At 42.9% G+C, this 15,152-nt stretch overlaps 1 protein-coding gene across 1 annotated transcript in view; it reads right to left on the bottom strand.

The window, feature by feature from the left end:
- pcdh15a (protocadherin-related 15a) overlaps positions 1 to 15,152 on the bottom strand; it is a 283,761-nt gene that overhangs the window by 126,377 nt on the left and 142,232 nt on the right. Inside the window, exons 14-16 of the mRNA XM_051648198.1 lie at positions 6,749 to 6,898; positions 2,632 to 2,822; positions 2,327 to 2,459 (exon numbers count right to left, since the gene is read on the bottom strand). Coding sequence (XP_051504158.1) covers positions 2,327 to 2,459; positions 2,632 to 2,822; positions 6,749 to 6,898 — 474 coding nt within the window. The remainder of the gene's footprint in view (positions 1 to 2,326; positions 2,460 to 2,631; positions 2,823 to 6,748; positions 6,899 to 15,152) is intronic.

The following is a 15,152-nucleotide window of genomic DNA, read 5'->3' as shown; positions in this document are numbered from 1 at the left end:
AACTCTGTCAAAGGGAATCTCAATCAACAGAAGAGGGCGCAATGCCGCTTTTGGAGTGGCCGGTGGATTCACCAGCTGACATTCACGGCATGTCGCACACCATCCCCACAAATGCCTGGCCAATAGAAACAGGCTATGAGATGGCTTAGTGTTTTCCCGTTCCTAGTGACCTGCCATCCGACTATGATGAGCCACCTAGAACAACATTTCCCGATGGCTCCTTGGTTCTAACAACAGGGCTGTATCTTTTGTCTGAGCATCCTGCGTCACTCGATACAACTGATCGTTTATAATTGAAAAATATAGATAATTGAGTGCAACGCACGGCTGAAGGCGTTTACCATCAATAATTTTCACTTGGTCAAATGTGTGCTTAAGAGTCTAGTCTTGCATCAGCTCCAGAGAGAAGTCCCCAGCGGGAATTCCCCTAAGGGCTGGGGAAGCCGAGGCTTCCCCATCCCTTATGTCATTATGATGCGGAGCTGTTGTAGACAGCCCTGGCTCTGCCTTCCCCATCAGTGCATTGCACACCCCACACCGTCCCACTGTATTACAGGACCCATCCACACACAACCCCTTTAAAAATTTGGGAAAAGCTGGCCAATTAGTACCCAAAATTAGTGGATGGGTGAGGTGGGAACTAACCACAGCCTCAATGTTTTGTTTTTGACCCCGAAATAGAATAGTGACGATCACTGCAGGATAATCTTAAATATCCCCATGCACACACCTCACCTTCACCCGATTATTTGTATCCAATGCCCCATTTTGAACCAAGCATTGATGAATGGAGGTTTGGTTACAACCTAAATCCACCAAGGCTTGGTATGTACCCCCCCAATACTCAAGGGTATTTAGTATGTCCCAGCTCAATCGGGGGTGGCCTATGGAGTGTCGGGGACCCGGATCAACTTTCCCACCTCCATCATGGGCACTGTTTGAAGATGTGTCCCGGCACCCCGCAACTCCAACAGACCGGCCCAAACCTCACGCCCACACCAGCCCACACCTTCCTCTCCCACCTGAGAGAAAGAATGGATAGAGCCGGGGGAGAGAGAGACAGGAGTATTAGTATACCCCCGAGGCTGGGGCACTGGTCTCAGGGGATAGTTCCATCGTTTCCAAGGGGAATGGGACAGGTCGGAAAGAAGGAGGGGAGGGACCACAGAGAGAGAGAGAGTGGGGCGCGCCGGCCCCTGGGTATGCCGCTAAATGGTCCTCCACCAATTGCACTGCTTCATCCAGTGACAGCAGTCAGTCACACTGGACTCACTCCGCAGTTCCTTTAGGTAGTTGGGAGAAGAATTGTTCCAGTACCACGAGATCGATGACACCACCGATGTCACTGGGCTCCTTAGCCAGCACCCACCACCAGCAGGTGTCACAGAGCTGTTAAGCGAAGGCAAATGGGCGGTCGTCTTCACTCAGCATCTGGGATCGGAATCGCTGGCAATGCTCTTCAGGACTGCGGCCAACCCACTGCATGTTGGCTTTCTTCAGCTCAGGATACCTCAGGAGATTGTCGACCGGGAGTTTTTGGGCCATGAGTTAGGTCTCCCCGGTCAGCAGTGGTAGGAGGTGGACTGCCCATTGCGGCTGGGGCCATTCCAGAACTTGGGCCGTGCGCTTGAAGAGCTTCAGTAAAGGCCTCTGGGTCATCTTGCACCCCATCTTCGTCAGCATCACATGGGGGTTTGCTGCTGCCGGGGTCGTGGCGTGCACCCCCCCCCCCCAGGGTACCAAGCTCCGCAATGCCTGTCGGTCCTCTTTTTAGCCTTGAAGGAGCACCTCAAAGCATTGTTGCTGCTCCGCCCACAGATCCATGAGGGCCTGATGTTGAGCCTGGAGGATGCTAGTGAGGGATCGGAACACTTCCTCCAGTGGCAAAGAGGACTACACAGCAGCGTACCCTTCCTCTTTATCCCAGGTTTCGGCACCAGTGTAACAGATGTTCGTATTTGGATCTCAAAAACTTGTTTGCTTTACAGCGCAATAGTACAGCTTTACACGCACACAAACTCAAGGTGCTTCAATATAAAAGAACAACGGCAGCGGCCAACACACATGCACACACACACTCTCCCTTTCGGTGGACTGGGCCACCTTTTATCTCCCCCGACACTCACTGTGAACATAGAAATGGTAATCAGTCACAATTCATATCAGGTGGATATCTCGACCATGCCCTCACCTCCACATTGCCTCAAGACGTTTTACACAATATTGTATAAAAATAATAAAATTAATGAATTAATTCCCAATATGATGCTAAAGTCCTGTGGCAACAATTCAGCATACTACTGTTAGGAGGCAGTATTGAGGGTACCTGCAGGTTTAGCAGTGTGGCTCCTATCCTCATGGCCTCACTGATCTCCAGGTTGTAGATTTGCAGGGGGAATCTTGGGGGACTCTGATTGTTGGGTGGGAGAACCTCAATGTACACTGTAGTTATGGAGCTCCTACACTCAGACAAACATATATATATATATATATAAAATGAAAGATCATTCATCAATAAATCCATGTACAGGAATGAGGTAATAATGACACAATATCAGTTTGTTGATGTAAGTATAACAGAGCAAATAAAGGATCAAAGACAAACACTGATGGAATTAAGTCATTTCTGACCTCTCTGGATCAGGAGCATTGTCTGATGCTCTAATGGTCAGCGCGTAGGAACGACCAACGACCAGCGTGACCCCTGGTGCTAACGTGATTCGACCAGTGTGGTTATTGATGATGAAATCGCCCCGATCTCCAGCAAGGATAGAGTATGTGATTAGTCCGTTTAAACCAGCATCAGCATCCTGTGCAGTCAGCTGAGAGAATACACAGAGACATGATTATTTTATTTTAGTTCACATTCTTTATTTATTTTACACTGTTTTTTATTGTCCGTACCCAAGCTGCTCTGTAATACAAATATCAATAAGTTATTTGTCATGAAACAAAGAATACTATAGTACTACAATGCCCTTGTCCATCAGGGCACACCATGAAACTACCATTGTAATTTTTGTTACTTTTTCTCTGTGAATGCCATGGCATTATCTCCTAATATTGCCAGGTGTTAGTTAACTTTTCCATTCAACTAGACTCATCAACAATTACACCATCCAGGACAGCCAGAAATCTTGGGGTTGTGTTTGATGATCAGTTGAACTTCACAGACCACATCACAAGAACAGCCCAATCATGCAGATTTGCTCTGTATAACATTAAGAAGATCACACTCTTTCTATCTGAGCATGCTGTCAGAATCAGAATCAGAATCAGAATCAGCTTTATTGCCAAGTATGCTTACACATACAAGGAATTTGTCTTGGTGACAGGAGCTTCCAGTGTACAACAATACAAAAACAATACAAAAACAGCAGCAAGACATAGATAATAATAAAAAAGAAAAAAAATAGTTATACACATACGTACATACACACACAGACACACACATACATACATACACACATACACATACGTAGTGCAATCTAATACAAATCTGTTATCTGTTATGTACAGTGCAAATACAAATCTGCTATGTACAGTGCAAATGTTTGTTTGTTTTTTTAAGAGGAATGAAATGGTTGGATGTGTTGGATAAATATATAAAAAAAGACTAAACTGTGTATTGCACATAGTTATTGCTCAATGGGGCAATTTAACTGTTCATGAGATGGATAGCCTGAGGGAAAAAACTGTTCCTGTGCCTGACGGTTCTGGTGCTCAGAGCTCTGAAGCGTCGGCCAGAAGGCAACAGTTCAAAAAGGTAGTGGGCAGGGTGAGTGGGGTCCAGAGTGATTTTTCCAGCCTTTTCCCTCACTCTGGAAGTGTATAGTTCTTGAAGAGGGGGGGGGGGGGGGCAACTAATAATCCTCTCAGCAGTCCGAATTGTCCTTTGTAGTCTTCTGATGTCTGATTTCGAAGCTGAACCAAACCAGACAGTTACTGAAGTGCAGAGGACAGACTCAGTGACCGCTGAAAAGAAACTGTATCAGCAGGCACCTGTGGCAAGTTGAACTTCCTCAGCTGGCGAAAGAAGTACAGCCTCTGCTGGGCCTTTTTCACAATGGAGTCAATGTGTGTCTCCCACTTCAGGTCCTGTGAGATGGTAGTGCCCAGGAACCTGAATGACTCCACTGCTGCCACAGTGCTGTTTAGAATGGTGAGGGGGGTCAGTATTGGGGTGTTCCTCCTAAATTCCACAATCATCTCCACCGTTTTGAGTGTGTTCAGCTCAAGGTTGTTTTGACTGCACCAGACAGCCAACTGTTCAACCTCCCTTCTGTATATAGACTTATCGTCATCTCGGATGAGGCCGATGACAGTGGTGTCGTCTGCAAACATCAGGAGCTTGACAGAGGGGTCCTTGGCAATGCAGTCATTGGTGTTGAGGGAGAAGAGCAGTGAGGAGAGCACACATCCCTGGGGGGCACCAGTGCTGATTGTACAGGTGCTGGAAGTGAGTTTCCCCTGTCTCACAAGCTGCTGCCTGTCCGTCAGAAAGCTGGTAATCCACTGACAGATAGACATGGGAACAGAGAGTTGGTGTAATTTATTCTGGAGTATAGCTGGGATGATGGTGTTGAAAGCCGAACTGAAGTCCACAAAAAGGATCCTTGCATATGTCCCTGGTCTGTCCAGATGTTGCAGGATATGATGCAATCCCATGTTGACTGCATCATCCACAGACCTGTTTGCTCGATAAGCAAATTGAAGGGGATCTAGAAAGGGTCCAGTGATGTTCTTCAGGTGGGCCAACACCTGTCTCTCAAATGATTTCATGACCACAGACGTCAGGGCGACAGGTCTGTAGTCATTAAGTCCTGTGATTTTATGCAACTCCTTGTCTAGGCAACTCCTTGTCCAGGCTCTTGTTATATCTATACTGCACTACTGCAATGCTCTTCTGGCAGGACTTCCTGCATGTACAGTCAAACCTATGCAATTGATCCAGAATGCAGCGGCACAATTAATCTTCAACAAACCCAAGAGAGCGCACTTCATCAAACTGCACTGGTTGCCAAATGATGCTCGCATCAAGTTTAAGGCAATGATGCTCGCTTACAGAACAACCACTGGCTCCGCACCCCCCTGTATACAATCGCTACTTTGAGTCTATGTGACCCCCAGAAGCTTACAATTAGCAGGTGAGCAGCGCCACCTTCAAGAAACATCTAAAGACACATCTCGTTCACGCGCACTTGAACCAATCTCACTATGTCTTATTTCTTCTTTTTAAAATAATTTAAAAAAAAAGTTCTCAATCCACTATTTTACCACTGTCTCTCACCGTCCTCTCTACTTGTGCTTCTCTGATAAATATACAACTTCGTATTACAACACTTCTCGTATTACTGCCTCCTTAGGATGAATTGCTTCTGTTATAGTCCTCATTTGGATAAAAGCGCCTGCAAAATGAATAAATGTAAATGTCAAATGCAGTTCTACTTTCTAAACTTTCTTTCTTTAAACTCAATACTTATTATTTTAATCCAACTATAGCAGCAACTACATTCATCCTTATTAAAATGTAGATTAATGAGGTTTAAAAGCAGCATAATATGATTATTCTGCTTAAATTCTTGAACACAGAGGTTCAAAGAAGAATATTTAGATGTAAACACTTAAGGTGGAACATTAACATCTTTAAAAGCACAAGCCGTACATGTTAATTCCAGCCTTTAGCAGAGACATCAGGGGCAATTAATATTCCCTAAGGGTAATTAATTCAAGTTTTGTTAATAAGCAAGCGCCACCATTCTCGGCTCTCATTATTTAGAGAATTCTACCTGAGCACTTCAGAAGCACTGATCCATACCATAGCTGCTTAGAGCTTTTGAGTGCTAAGGTAAGGAAAACACACACACACACACACTGCAGAGCTGCAAAAATGGCTTATAAAACACAGCCAAGAGGCCCAGGTGACCTGACTGTGACCCTCTGACCCCATTTCTGGAGGATCCGGGTGGTTTGTTATTTAAAGAGAAACTTAAGGTCTTTATGTGTTTGACTTTTCTTTAAATTCTGCCCCAGTCGTGACAGTACGAGACAAATATAGACTGATAGCAAAATATGAGAAAGACTGAAAATAAAGCAAACAAGAAGCCAGTTTTATTACTGAGAGAGAAAGTGCCATTGCCTGAGGGAAAGTAATGCACCCGTTACATTCACTTTATATCATTTTGCACCACGTATCCACACTCTGTATACCATTATTTTACCACTGTAGTCTATTTATTGTACTTTATTTAATCTGTTTCACACCTGTAATTTCGATTAGTTAATATAGTTAGTTAATAAAGATAATTAATTAGCATAACAACTCATTCTGAACAAAAAATCTAAAAACTAACCGTTACCATTTACACAACCTCAGAAAATAACCCACAAGCAATCTCAGAAGTGGGGGAAAAACTGAAATTATTGCATTTGATCACGTTTCCACATGCCAGAAAGACAGATGATGAAAGACAGTAATTTGTTTCTCCAGTTCATTAACTGCCTTTTAGATTATTTGGTTCCTCTTTAAAAGTTGTTTTGTTGCATGCTATCTTTTGTATTTAGTTAGATGAATGACTGTTTGCCCAGGATTTTTCAATTATATAATTTATTCATTGAAAGCTGCAAATCACATTTATAGTTTTGGAATAAACGTTTTACTAGGAATAAATGGCTCTTCATGAGTGAGGACATGTCTCAGCTGTAGTGCCATGTAAACTTGTTTTAGAAGCAAATCATGTGTTCTCACCTGTTGGACGGTTTCTCCAGGCAGCATATTAGTGAAGACCTCCACACTGTAGGACACTTGAGTGAAGGTGGGTGTGTTGTCATTTGCATCGATGACCACGATGTCCACAGTCACAGGTCTGCTCTGCTGGACACCATCAGTTGCCACCAGCTTTAAAAAAACAAACATAAAATAGTTTAAATTGTATTATACATCAGTAAAATCCTCTTTTAAGCAACCCAGTTCACTCGTGGACAGCTATTTTCAGTTATGTGAATACAGCTTCCATTTACTTGAATAGGGAAACATCAAAATATCCAATCTGTTTTTCTAGCTTATGTTTCAGTAACATACAGTAGGGTCCAAAAGTCTGAAAACAACACAAAATAGCAGTATGTGTTTGAACCTGTTGTAAAATAGCACACCTGTGAATTTTATAATATTGCTGTTGCTGCTACTGTATTTTATAAAAGCAATAAGCCAGTTCAGGCAGTGCATTAAAGTGATTTTACTACTCTTATAGGACCATTTCCAGTGGTCCTTTGTGCACAGCTTCTTGTAGCTAATGACTAAAATGTAAAGCCATGCCAATTAGATTCTGAAGTGCACACAGGATGCGAGCGCCTCATACAACAAATTCTCAGCATTATAGGGTAGCTTACGAATGTATCAGCTAAAAAAGCCATTGTTCAGCCACTGCAAACATTTGTCCAGAGTCTCCCACTGTGTTACTTTCAAAGGCACTCAAACTGCTGATCTAACAGCTTGCATTTCCATGAGCTTGTCCCTAGAGATTCTAGGCAGTAAATGTGGATCAAAGCCCAGCAGATCCTCCAGCTGAGCAGGAGAGAGGCAGAGCTTTGCATTTGTAACCACAGCTGTGAGTTGAGTGCTGGAGAACAGCTCCAGGCTAGCAGAACTCCAGAGCGACTCTAGAGTCTGATGCCTGATTCAAACTGGACTCTCTGCATGAAGCATTGGCAGAATGACTGCTCGAGTGTATTGTTATTAGACCATGAGGCCTACAAATGAAAGGCAATAAAGAGAAATAGAAGAGATAGAATTAAGTTAACGTAACAGTCCATGGCAGCATGAAAGACACCATAATCTGACCTCTCAGTTGGCAAATACTTTTTAATAATGTCATTTTATAAATTTCAGCACAAAACACTTACACCCTGTCTACACCGGACGCGAGTGTCGTGTTGTGTCAAAAGCAATAGAACCCATTATAATCAATTACACTGTCTACACTGGAAGCATCGGTTGTGGCATGGCGCAACAACAGTAAACGGGTGTACCATTCCATTTTTCGCTGCACGAGCTGACGTTACAACTGCCAAAAACACAAACAAATGTTTTAGAATGTTCGTGTCAACGTGTCCAGTGTAGACAACCCCAAGCCGTTGCGTTGCATCATGTCGCGTCAACAGATGCGAACAGTGTAGAAATCGTTAAGAGCCCAGACAGTTTCTGTATCGGACAGAGATTACAGCCCTGTTTCTGTCATTTAGAAAGTGATTCTTCTGTTTCCACTGTCTGCGCATGGCCCTAAATGGATCTTGAATAGCCAATTAAAAAAAGTATGAACTACAAAATGGAACAAACAAAAAACAAGGCTAACATCAGACAAATTGCCCCAGAGGAAATAGCTCCAAGAGGAAATTTCTGTTGTTCTGTGGTCGATTTTTCTTAGCTCAGGAGACTTATCAATGACAGTATGCTTCATTTCAGTATTGACTTTGTCTCAGTTTCTCCTAAAATTCTTTATGACTGTGGGATCTTAGCAAATTGTGAATTGTGACATTAGGGTCTTTTTCACAAATCTGAGAAATAAGATACTTAATTCTTTCAAAATCTCAATTTGCTGTCCATTTAATCTCTTTGCTCTCAACTCGAGGAGAAACCATTGAGATTTTAAAGGAATATTCTGGGTTCAATGCAAGATAAGCTCAATGGGCAGCATTTGTGGCACAATCTTGATTACTACAAAACATAATTTTGACTCATCCCAGCTATTCTTTAATAAAAATAAAGGTTACAGTGAAGCACCAGTTTTTGGAGGGTTTAAAGGCAGAAATGTGAAGCTTAAATTTTTTATAGAAGCACTTACATTTATTCCTCTATTAAAACTTGTGTATTTTTGAGCGGTAAAGTTTAAATCATCGTTTTTACAGTCGTTTTAGGGTGTAGGGCACTATGTCATCATAGCAATGAAGTTGTAAAATTGGCTATAACTTTACAAAGAAAAGGTTATTGAGTGATTTTATCAGACTAAAATCATGTTAACAAGCATATTGTTTACGTCTTGTGGCTATACTTTTGAGAGCGAGTATTTTATCATTTATGGACTGGCTTCGTTCACTTCCATTGTAAGTGCCTCACTGTAACCCAGATTTTTTATTTTTTAAAGGAAAAGGAGGGACAAGTCGAAATTAATTTTTGTGGTAATCAACATCATGCCACAAATACTGTTGATTGAGCTTAACGTGCATTGAACCTGGAATATTTCTGTAAAGAGATTTCTCTTTGTTTTACTATTATCAGAATGGAATACCAATTTAATATTTATTGAATACTGCACAGTTCACACTTATAATGCCTACTATTTTTTAAAAAGCAAATGAAAAAGTAGGCATTATTCACCAATTATTTTTAAACAGTTGTATGCAACATTGCTGTCACATGACCTCCTCATGTTGCATGTGCATGTGCATGGTGTCCAGTAATCATTTTAGTAATAAATACAGTTATTTTTCACTTCTGAACCAAATCTGTGCTAAAATGTCTTAACTTTTGCAGTCCAATCACATCAGTCAAAATAGAGTTCTTAAAAAAAGCTGCTATGCAATACTTCCAGTTCATTCATTGAGTAGTGCATTGTGTAATACAATATTCCATACTATGGCTTTATATTGCACATTTTGGCAAATGTAGTAGGTCATCTGGGTATTCCATACAGTAAATACAGAAAATGTGCATACATACTCTGCACAAAATACAGTACATACTGTTGGGCCTCGTGTACTCAGATATGAGACAAAAGCAGGCCTACATACAGTCATAAAGCCTGACTGAGGCCTACATACTGAACTACTCTCTCCACCGCCCCTCCCTGAGAGTCTCTCAAAAACACTAAGTAGTTGCCCCATTTCCTGTCAAACAAATTCTGAACCTCCATCCTTCTACTTGACCCTCCTCAAAAGCAGCCAACTTCCCCATCTCCGCACACCACTCAGGGAATGAAGGCGCTCCATCTGACTCCCATCCCCTTAAAATAACCTGCCTACCAATCATAACACTGGTCAGAACCCAATTTTATATATGTTTATCCCAAAATACAGAGTCTGGGGCAAAACAAAATTTGAGTGCCCAACATGTCACACACAAAACTCTGGACCTTAACCAAAATTCTTAGATCTTACCACACCCCCAAAAAACATGGGTTGTGTTTCCATCTTCTGATTGGCATTACCAGCAGGTGGGTGTGTCTTTAAGACCAAGCCTATACAATCTAGAGGGGGTACAATAGAATCTATGTAAAATCTTGAATTGCATAAGGCCCACCTTTGCATCTCTAGATGCAGACTTGACGTTTTTAGAATTCTAGCCCACACTCCCTCCTCCAATACCAAGTTTAAATCTTTCTCACATAATCTCTTGATAGACGTTAGAGCTGTGACCCCCAGACTCCGAATTGGCAGGGAGTAATACACTGATGCCTCATGACCTTTTTCAAAAGCAGTAATCAGTATCTGCCACTTTTGGGGTGGGGGGGGGGGGGGGTGCTACTCCCAAAAACAATACAGAGCAGGTGGTGCAGCTGTAAATTCCTATAGAACTAAGATCTGGGAATCCCAAAATGTTGAACCAAATGTTCAAAAGATCTCAACACTCCACTCTCATAGAGGTCACCAAGTGTAGCAACCCCCCTCAAAATCCACTCTGACCAGCAGAAAGGGGACCTATTAATACATAATTTAGGGTTCAGCCATATGCTTGAGGCAACATTTAAATAAAAGTCTGAATTAAACACTCTGGACACTTTTGTCCATACCGAGTGCAAATGCTAGATAACGGGGTGTAACTTAACTTCTCAGATTAGTTTGATAGAAAGGATTTGCAATGGCGAAATAGGGGCGAGAACTTCCTGTTCAATACAAAACCAGGGAGGGGCTCTCTCAGGTGGAAGCGACCAATGAGCCAAATGTCTAAGACTGAATGCATAATAATAAAACAAAATCTTGGGTAGGCCTAGCCCACCTTTGTCAATCGGCCTATGTAACTTATTAAAATGTAATCTGGGACATTTACCATTCCAAATGAAGGACTTCACTATGCTATAAAATTGCTTGATATAAGAGAGGGGGATATGTACAAGGAGAGACTGTAACAGGTAGTTACATTTTGGAATAAAATTAATTTGAATAACATTAACCTTCCCAATCATAGATAAATGTAATGAAGCCCACCTGCCCACATCGCTCAAATTTTTTTTTATTAAGGGGTCAAAATTAACTCTAACTAAATCAGACAAATTTGCTGGGAATAAAATGCCCAAATACTTAATGCCCTGTTTGGGCCACTGGAAGGCGCCCGGCTGTAAAGCCGTTACTGGGCAGTATGCTGTCAGAGCCAAAGCTTCAGATTTAGACCAGTTGACTCTGTATCCTTAGAATTTAGAAAAGGAATTAATAATTCTGTGGAGGCAAGGCATAGATCTAATGGGATCGGATACAAATAATAAAATATCATCTGCATAAAGCAAAAGCTTATGCATCACACCTCCCGCCACCACCCCTGGAAAATCATCTTCCCTTCTTATCATGGCTGCTAATGGTTCCAGGGCAAGACAGAACAATAATGGGGAAAGAGGGCAACCCTGCCGGGTGCCCATATCCAGAGTAAAATAATCTGAAATTAATCCATTTGTTTGTACCACCGCTACTGGGTGTCTATAAAGTAACTTAATCCATCCAAAAAAAGTATTCCTGAACCCGTATATTTCCAAAATCTTAAAAAGATAATCCCATTCTACCATATCAAATGCCTTTTCAGCGTCAAGTGAACTGACCACATAATATTGATAAGATGCCTAATGTTATCAAAAGAGTTGCGGCCCTGAATAAACACTACCTGATCTATATGTATAAGAGATGTCATAACTTTACTTAATCGGTTAGCCAGAATTTTTGACAATATTTTAACGTCTAGCTGGATCAGGGAAATTTGACGATAACTGATCCGGGCTTGTGTCATGGTTGGCGGAAGCTTTCCATTCTTTAATGTTTCCGTATAAACTTCTAGCAAATGTGGAGCCAGTTCTGTAGCATAAAAAATGCAAGGCCTTAATTACCTCACCAAGCTCCTCCAAGGTTATCTCAGGATCAAGATATTTTTTTTTGCTCATTCATCAATTTAGGGAGTTTCACAAAGTTTTGAATGTCTTTATCAGTAGACGAAGACATGGAACTACAGAGATCAAGATAGAATTCTTTAAAAGCATTATTAATATCAATGGCTGGTAAATATTTCACCACCAGCAGATTTCACTGAGGGAATGGTAGAAAAATACTATCTAGCCAAAAGCTTCCCTGCTTTGTCCCCCGACTCAAAATATGATTGTCTTGCCCTGAATAGCCAATACTCCACCTTCCACGACAAAATAGTATTATATTTGTATTTCAATCGGGTCAATTCTCTGAGGCCATCAGATGCAATTCGGCGCTTCAGCTCTGCCTCGGCACTTTTAATATTCCCTTCCAACTCCACGAGTACTCATGCTTTGGATTTTGTGATGAATGAGGCATACTGTATGATCCGACCCATAAGAAATGCCTTAAGTACCTCCCAAGCTACACCCACAGAAGATACTGAGGACCAGTTGATCTTCATATAGACATTGATTTCAGCCTTTAGCATTTTTTGGAATTCAGGATTTTGCAAAAAGGGTTACATTAAAGTGCCAGCTATATGATTCCTTTTTCTCTGTATGTGGCAATACCTCTAAACTCACCAGGGTGTGGTCTGAGACTAAAATGTTTCCAATTGAACAATCAACAACAGATTAAATGAGGGACTTGGATAAAAAAAAATACAATAAAAAAAATCTATTCTAGAATAAATCTTATGGACTGATGAAAAAAAAATTATAGCCCATTTGAGTTCAAAAGTCTCCAAATATCTGTAAGACCAAGATTTTTACACATCCTTTGAAGCGTCACTGTTGCTTTAGGGGGCTTACACACGTTTGCTTCACTGTGATCAAGGACTGAGTCCATCAAAAGATTAAAGTCGCCACCCAATATTATAGCATGAGGGGTGCCAGCAGCTTGCAACATTCCTTCAAGATCTATAAAAAAGGCCTGATCATCATCGTTAGGTGTGTAAATATTAGCCAAAATCGACCTTTGCTCCTTAATTTCTGCTAAAACTATAATGACTCTTGTAGATGCTTACTTATCAATGTAATGACTCCCCTGCTCTTACTTGAGCAAGTACTAAAGAAAACATGTCCACTCCATATCTTCCCAAATTTTTCAGCTTCCTGCGGGGAAAGATTTGTTTCTTGAAGTAACACTATATCATATTTCTTACGTTTCCTTCTTTTTATGGGGTGCTCCAACCCATTCACATTCCATGTGGAGAGAGACAATCCACTCATATTAACATTGACATTTTAAAAAAATAGATTGTGTGTCAAAAATAAAATTATAACGACCACATTCCAACATTAGTGCAACAATCAAACCCCGAACAAAAAACACAGAAAAAAGAAAAACGTGTGCATTTACCCCACAAACGACAGCGCTAAACGCCGTCCATCCCTCTAACTCACACAGTCCATGTACGCCTTCGAGAGCCCCCGCGACAACTTGGCTGTCGGATTGCTCAAGTCCAGTGCTTCTATACAAATTTAGTGAGACAGAATTACACAACAGAAAATAATCTATAAAACAAATTCCAGCAAACAGGAGGCACAAGCAGGTGCGCCAAGGCATCCGTGCCGAGGGGGGCCATGGACAGGGAGTACCAAAGGGGGCAGTGAGAGGACTCTTGGGAGCCAAACAGGTCTACCTGCGCCTCCCCGAATCTCTCCCAAATCAGCTGGACTACATGGGGGTGGAATCTCCACTCCCCACGGAGCGTTACCTGCCATGAGAGCATGTCCGCTGCATGGTTGATGACGCCCGGAAGGTGAGTGGCTCGCAGAGACTTCAACATCTGCTGACGCCAAAGGAGGAGGCGGCTGGGGCGAGTTGCGACATGCAACGTGAGCGTATGCCGCCTTGGCAGTTTATGTATGCTACGGTCACTGTGTTGTCGGTCCGGACCAACACATGCTTGCCCTGAATCAATGGCCGAAGCCTCCTCAGGGCCAGCAATACCGCCAGCAACTCTAAGCAGTTTATGTGCCATTGGAGTCGGGGCCCTGTCCAGAGACACTGCCTGCCTGTTGCACATGGCGCCCCAGCCTGAGTTCGAGGCGTCTGCCATGATCATGATGCGCCTTGAGACCTACTCTAGGGGAACACCTGCCCGTAGAAATGCCAGGTCTGACCAAGGGCTGAAAGTCTGATGGCACTGTGGAGTGATGTCTGTAGCCAGTGCTGAAGCGGTCTCATATGCATCAACCCGAGGGGGAGAACTGCCGCTGAGGATTCCATATGCCCCAGGAGCCTCTGAAATTGTTTCACTGGCACCGCAACCTTTTGCCTGAAGGTCTTCAGGCAGGTCAGCACTGACTGAGCACATTCGGTCACAAGACGTGCCTTGAGAGAGGTCGAGTCCAACTCCATACCAAGAAAAGAGATGATCTGCACAGGGGAGAGCTTGCTCTTCTCCCAGTTGACCTGAAGCCAGAGTTGGTCGAGGTGCTGAAGCACAAGGTCCCTGTGTGCACACAATAGATCTCACGAGTGAGCTAGGATTATCCAGTCATCAAGATAATTGAGAATGCGTATGCCCTTTTCCCTCAGCGGGGCCAGGGCAGCCTCTGCAACCTTGGTAAAGATGCGAGGGGACAGGGACTAGACCAAAGGGTACTGGTATGCACCTTGTACTGGTATGCTCGTCCCTCGAAGGCAAACCGAAGAAAGGGTCTGTGTCGAGGAAGGATTGATACGTGAAAGTACACGTCCTTCAGGTCAAAGGCAGCAAACCAATCCTGATATCATACAGAAGCCTGTGTAAGGCTCTGTTCAAGGCACTCAGATCCAAGATTGGACGTGACACACCCCCTCTCTTGGGCATGATAATATAAGGGCTGTAAAAGCCCTTGCGCAACTCAGTTACGGGGACGGGCTCTATTGCTCCCTTCAGAGGATGGAGGCACCCTCGCCCCGCACCTTAGACGGGCCGGCACTGCAGGGGAATGGCTCTGGCGAGAAGCAGGCGGGGCACGGGACTTCAGAGGCCTGAAGGC

Source organism: Myxocyprinus asiaticus, chromosome 21 (genome assembly GCF_019703515.2).
Source record: "Myxocyprinus asiaticus isolate MX2 ecotype Aquarium Trade chromosome 21, UBuf_Myxa_2, whole genome shotgun sequence".
NCBI lineage: Eukaryota > Metazoa > Chordata > Actinopteri > Cypriniformes > Catostomidae > Myxocyprinus > Myxocyprinus asiaticus.
This window is presented reverse-complemented; position numbering and strand designations above follow the sequence as displayed.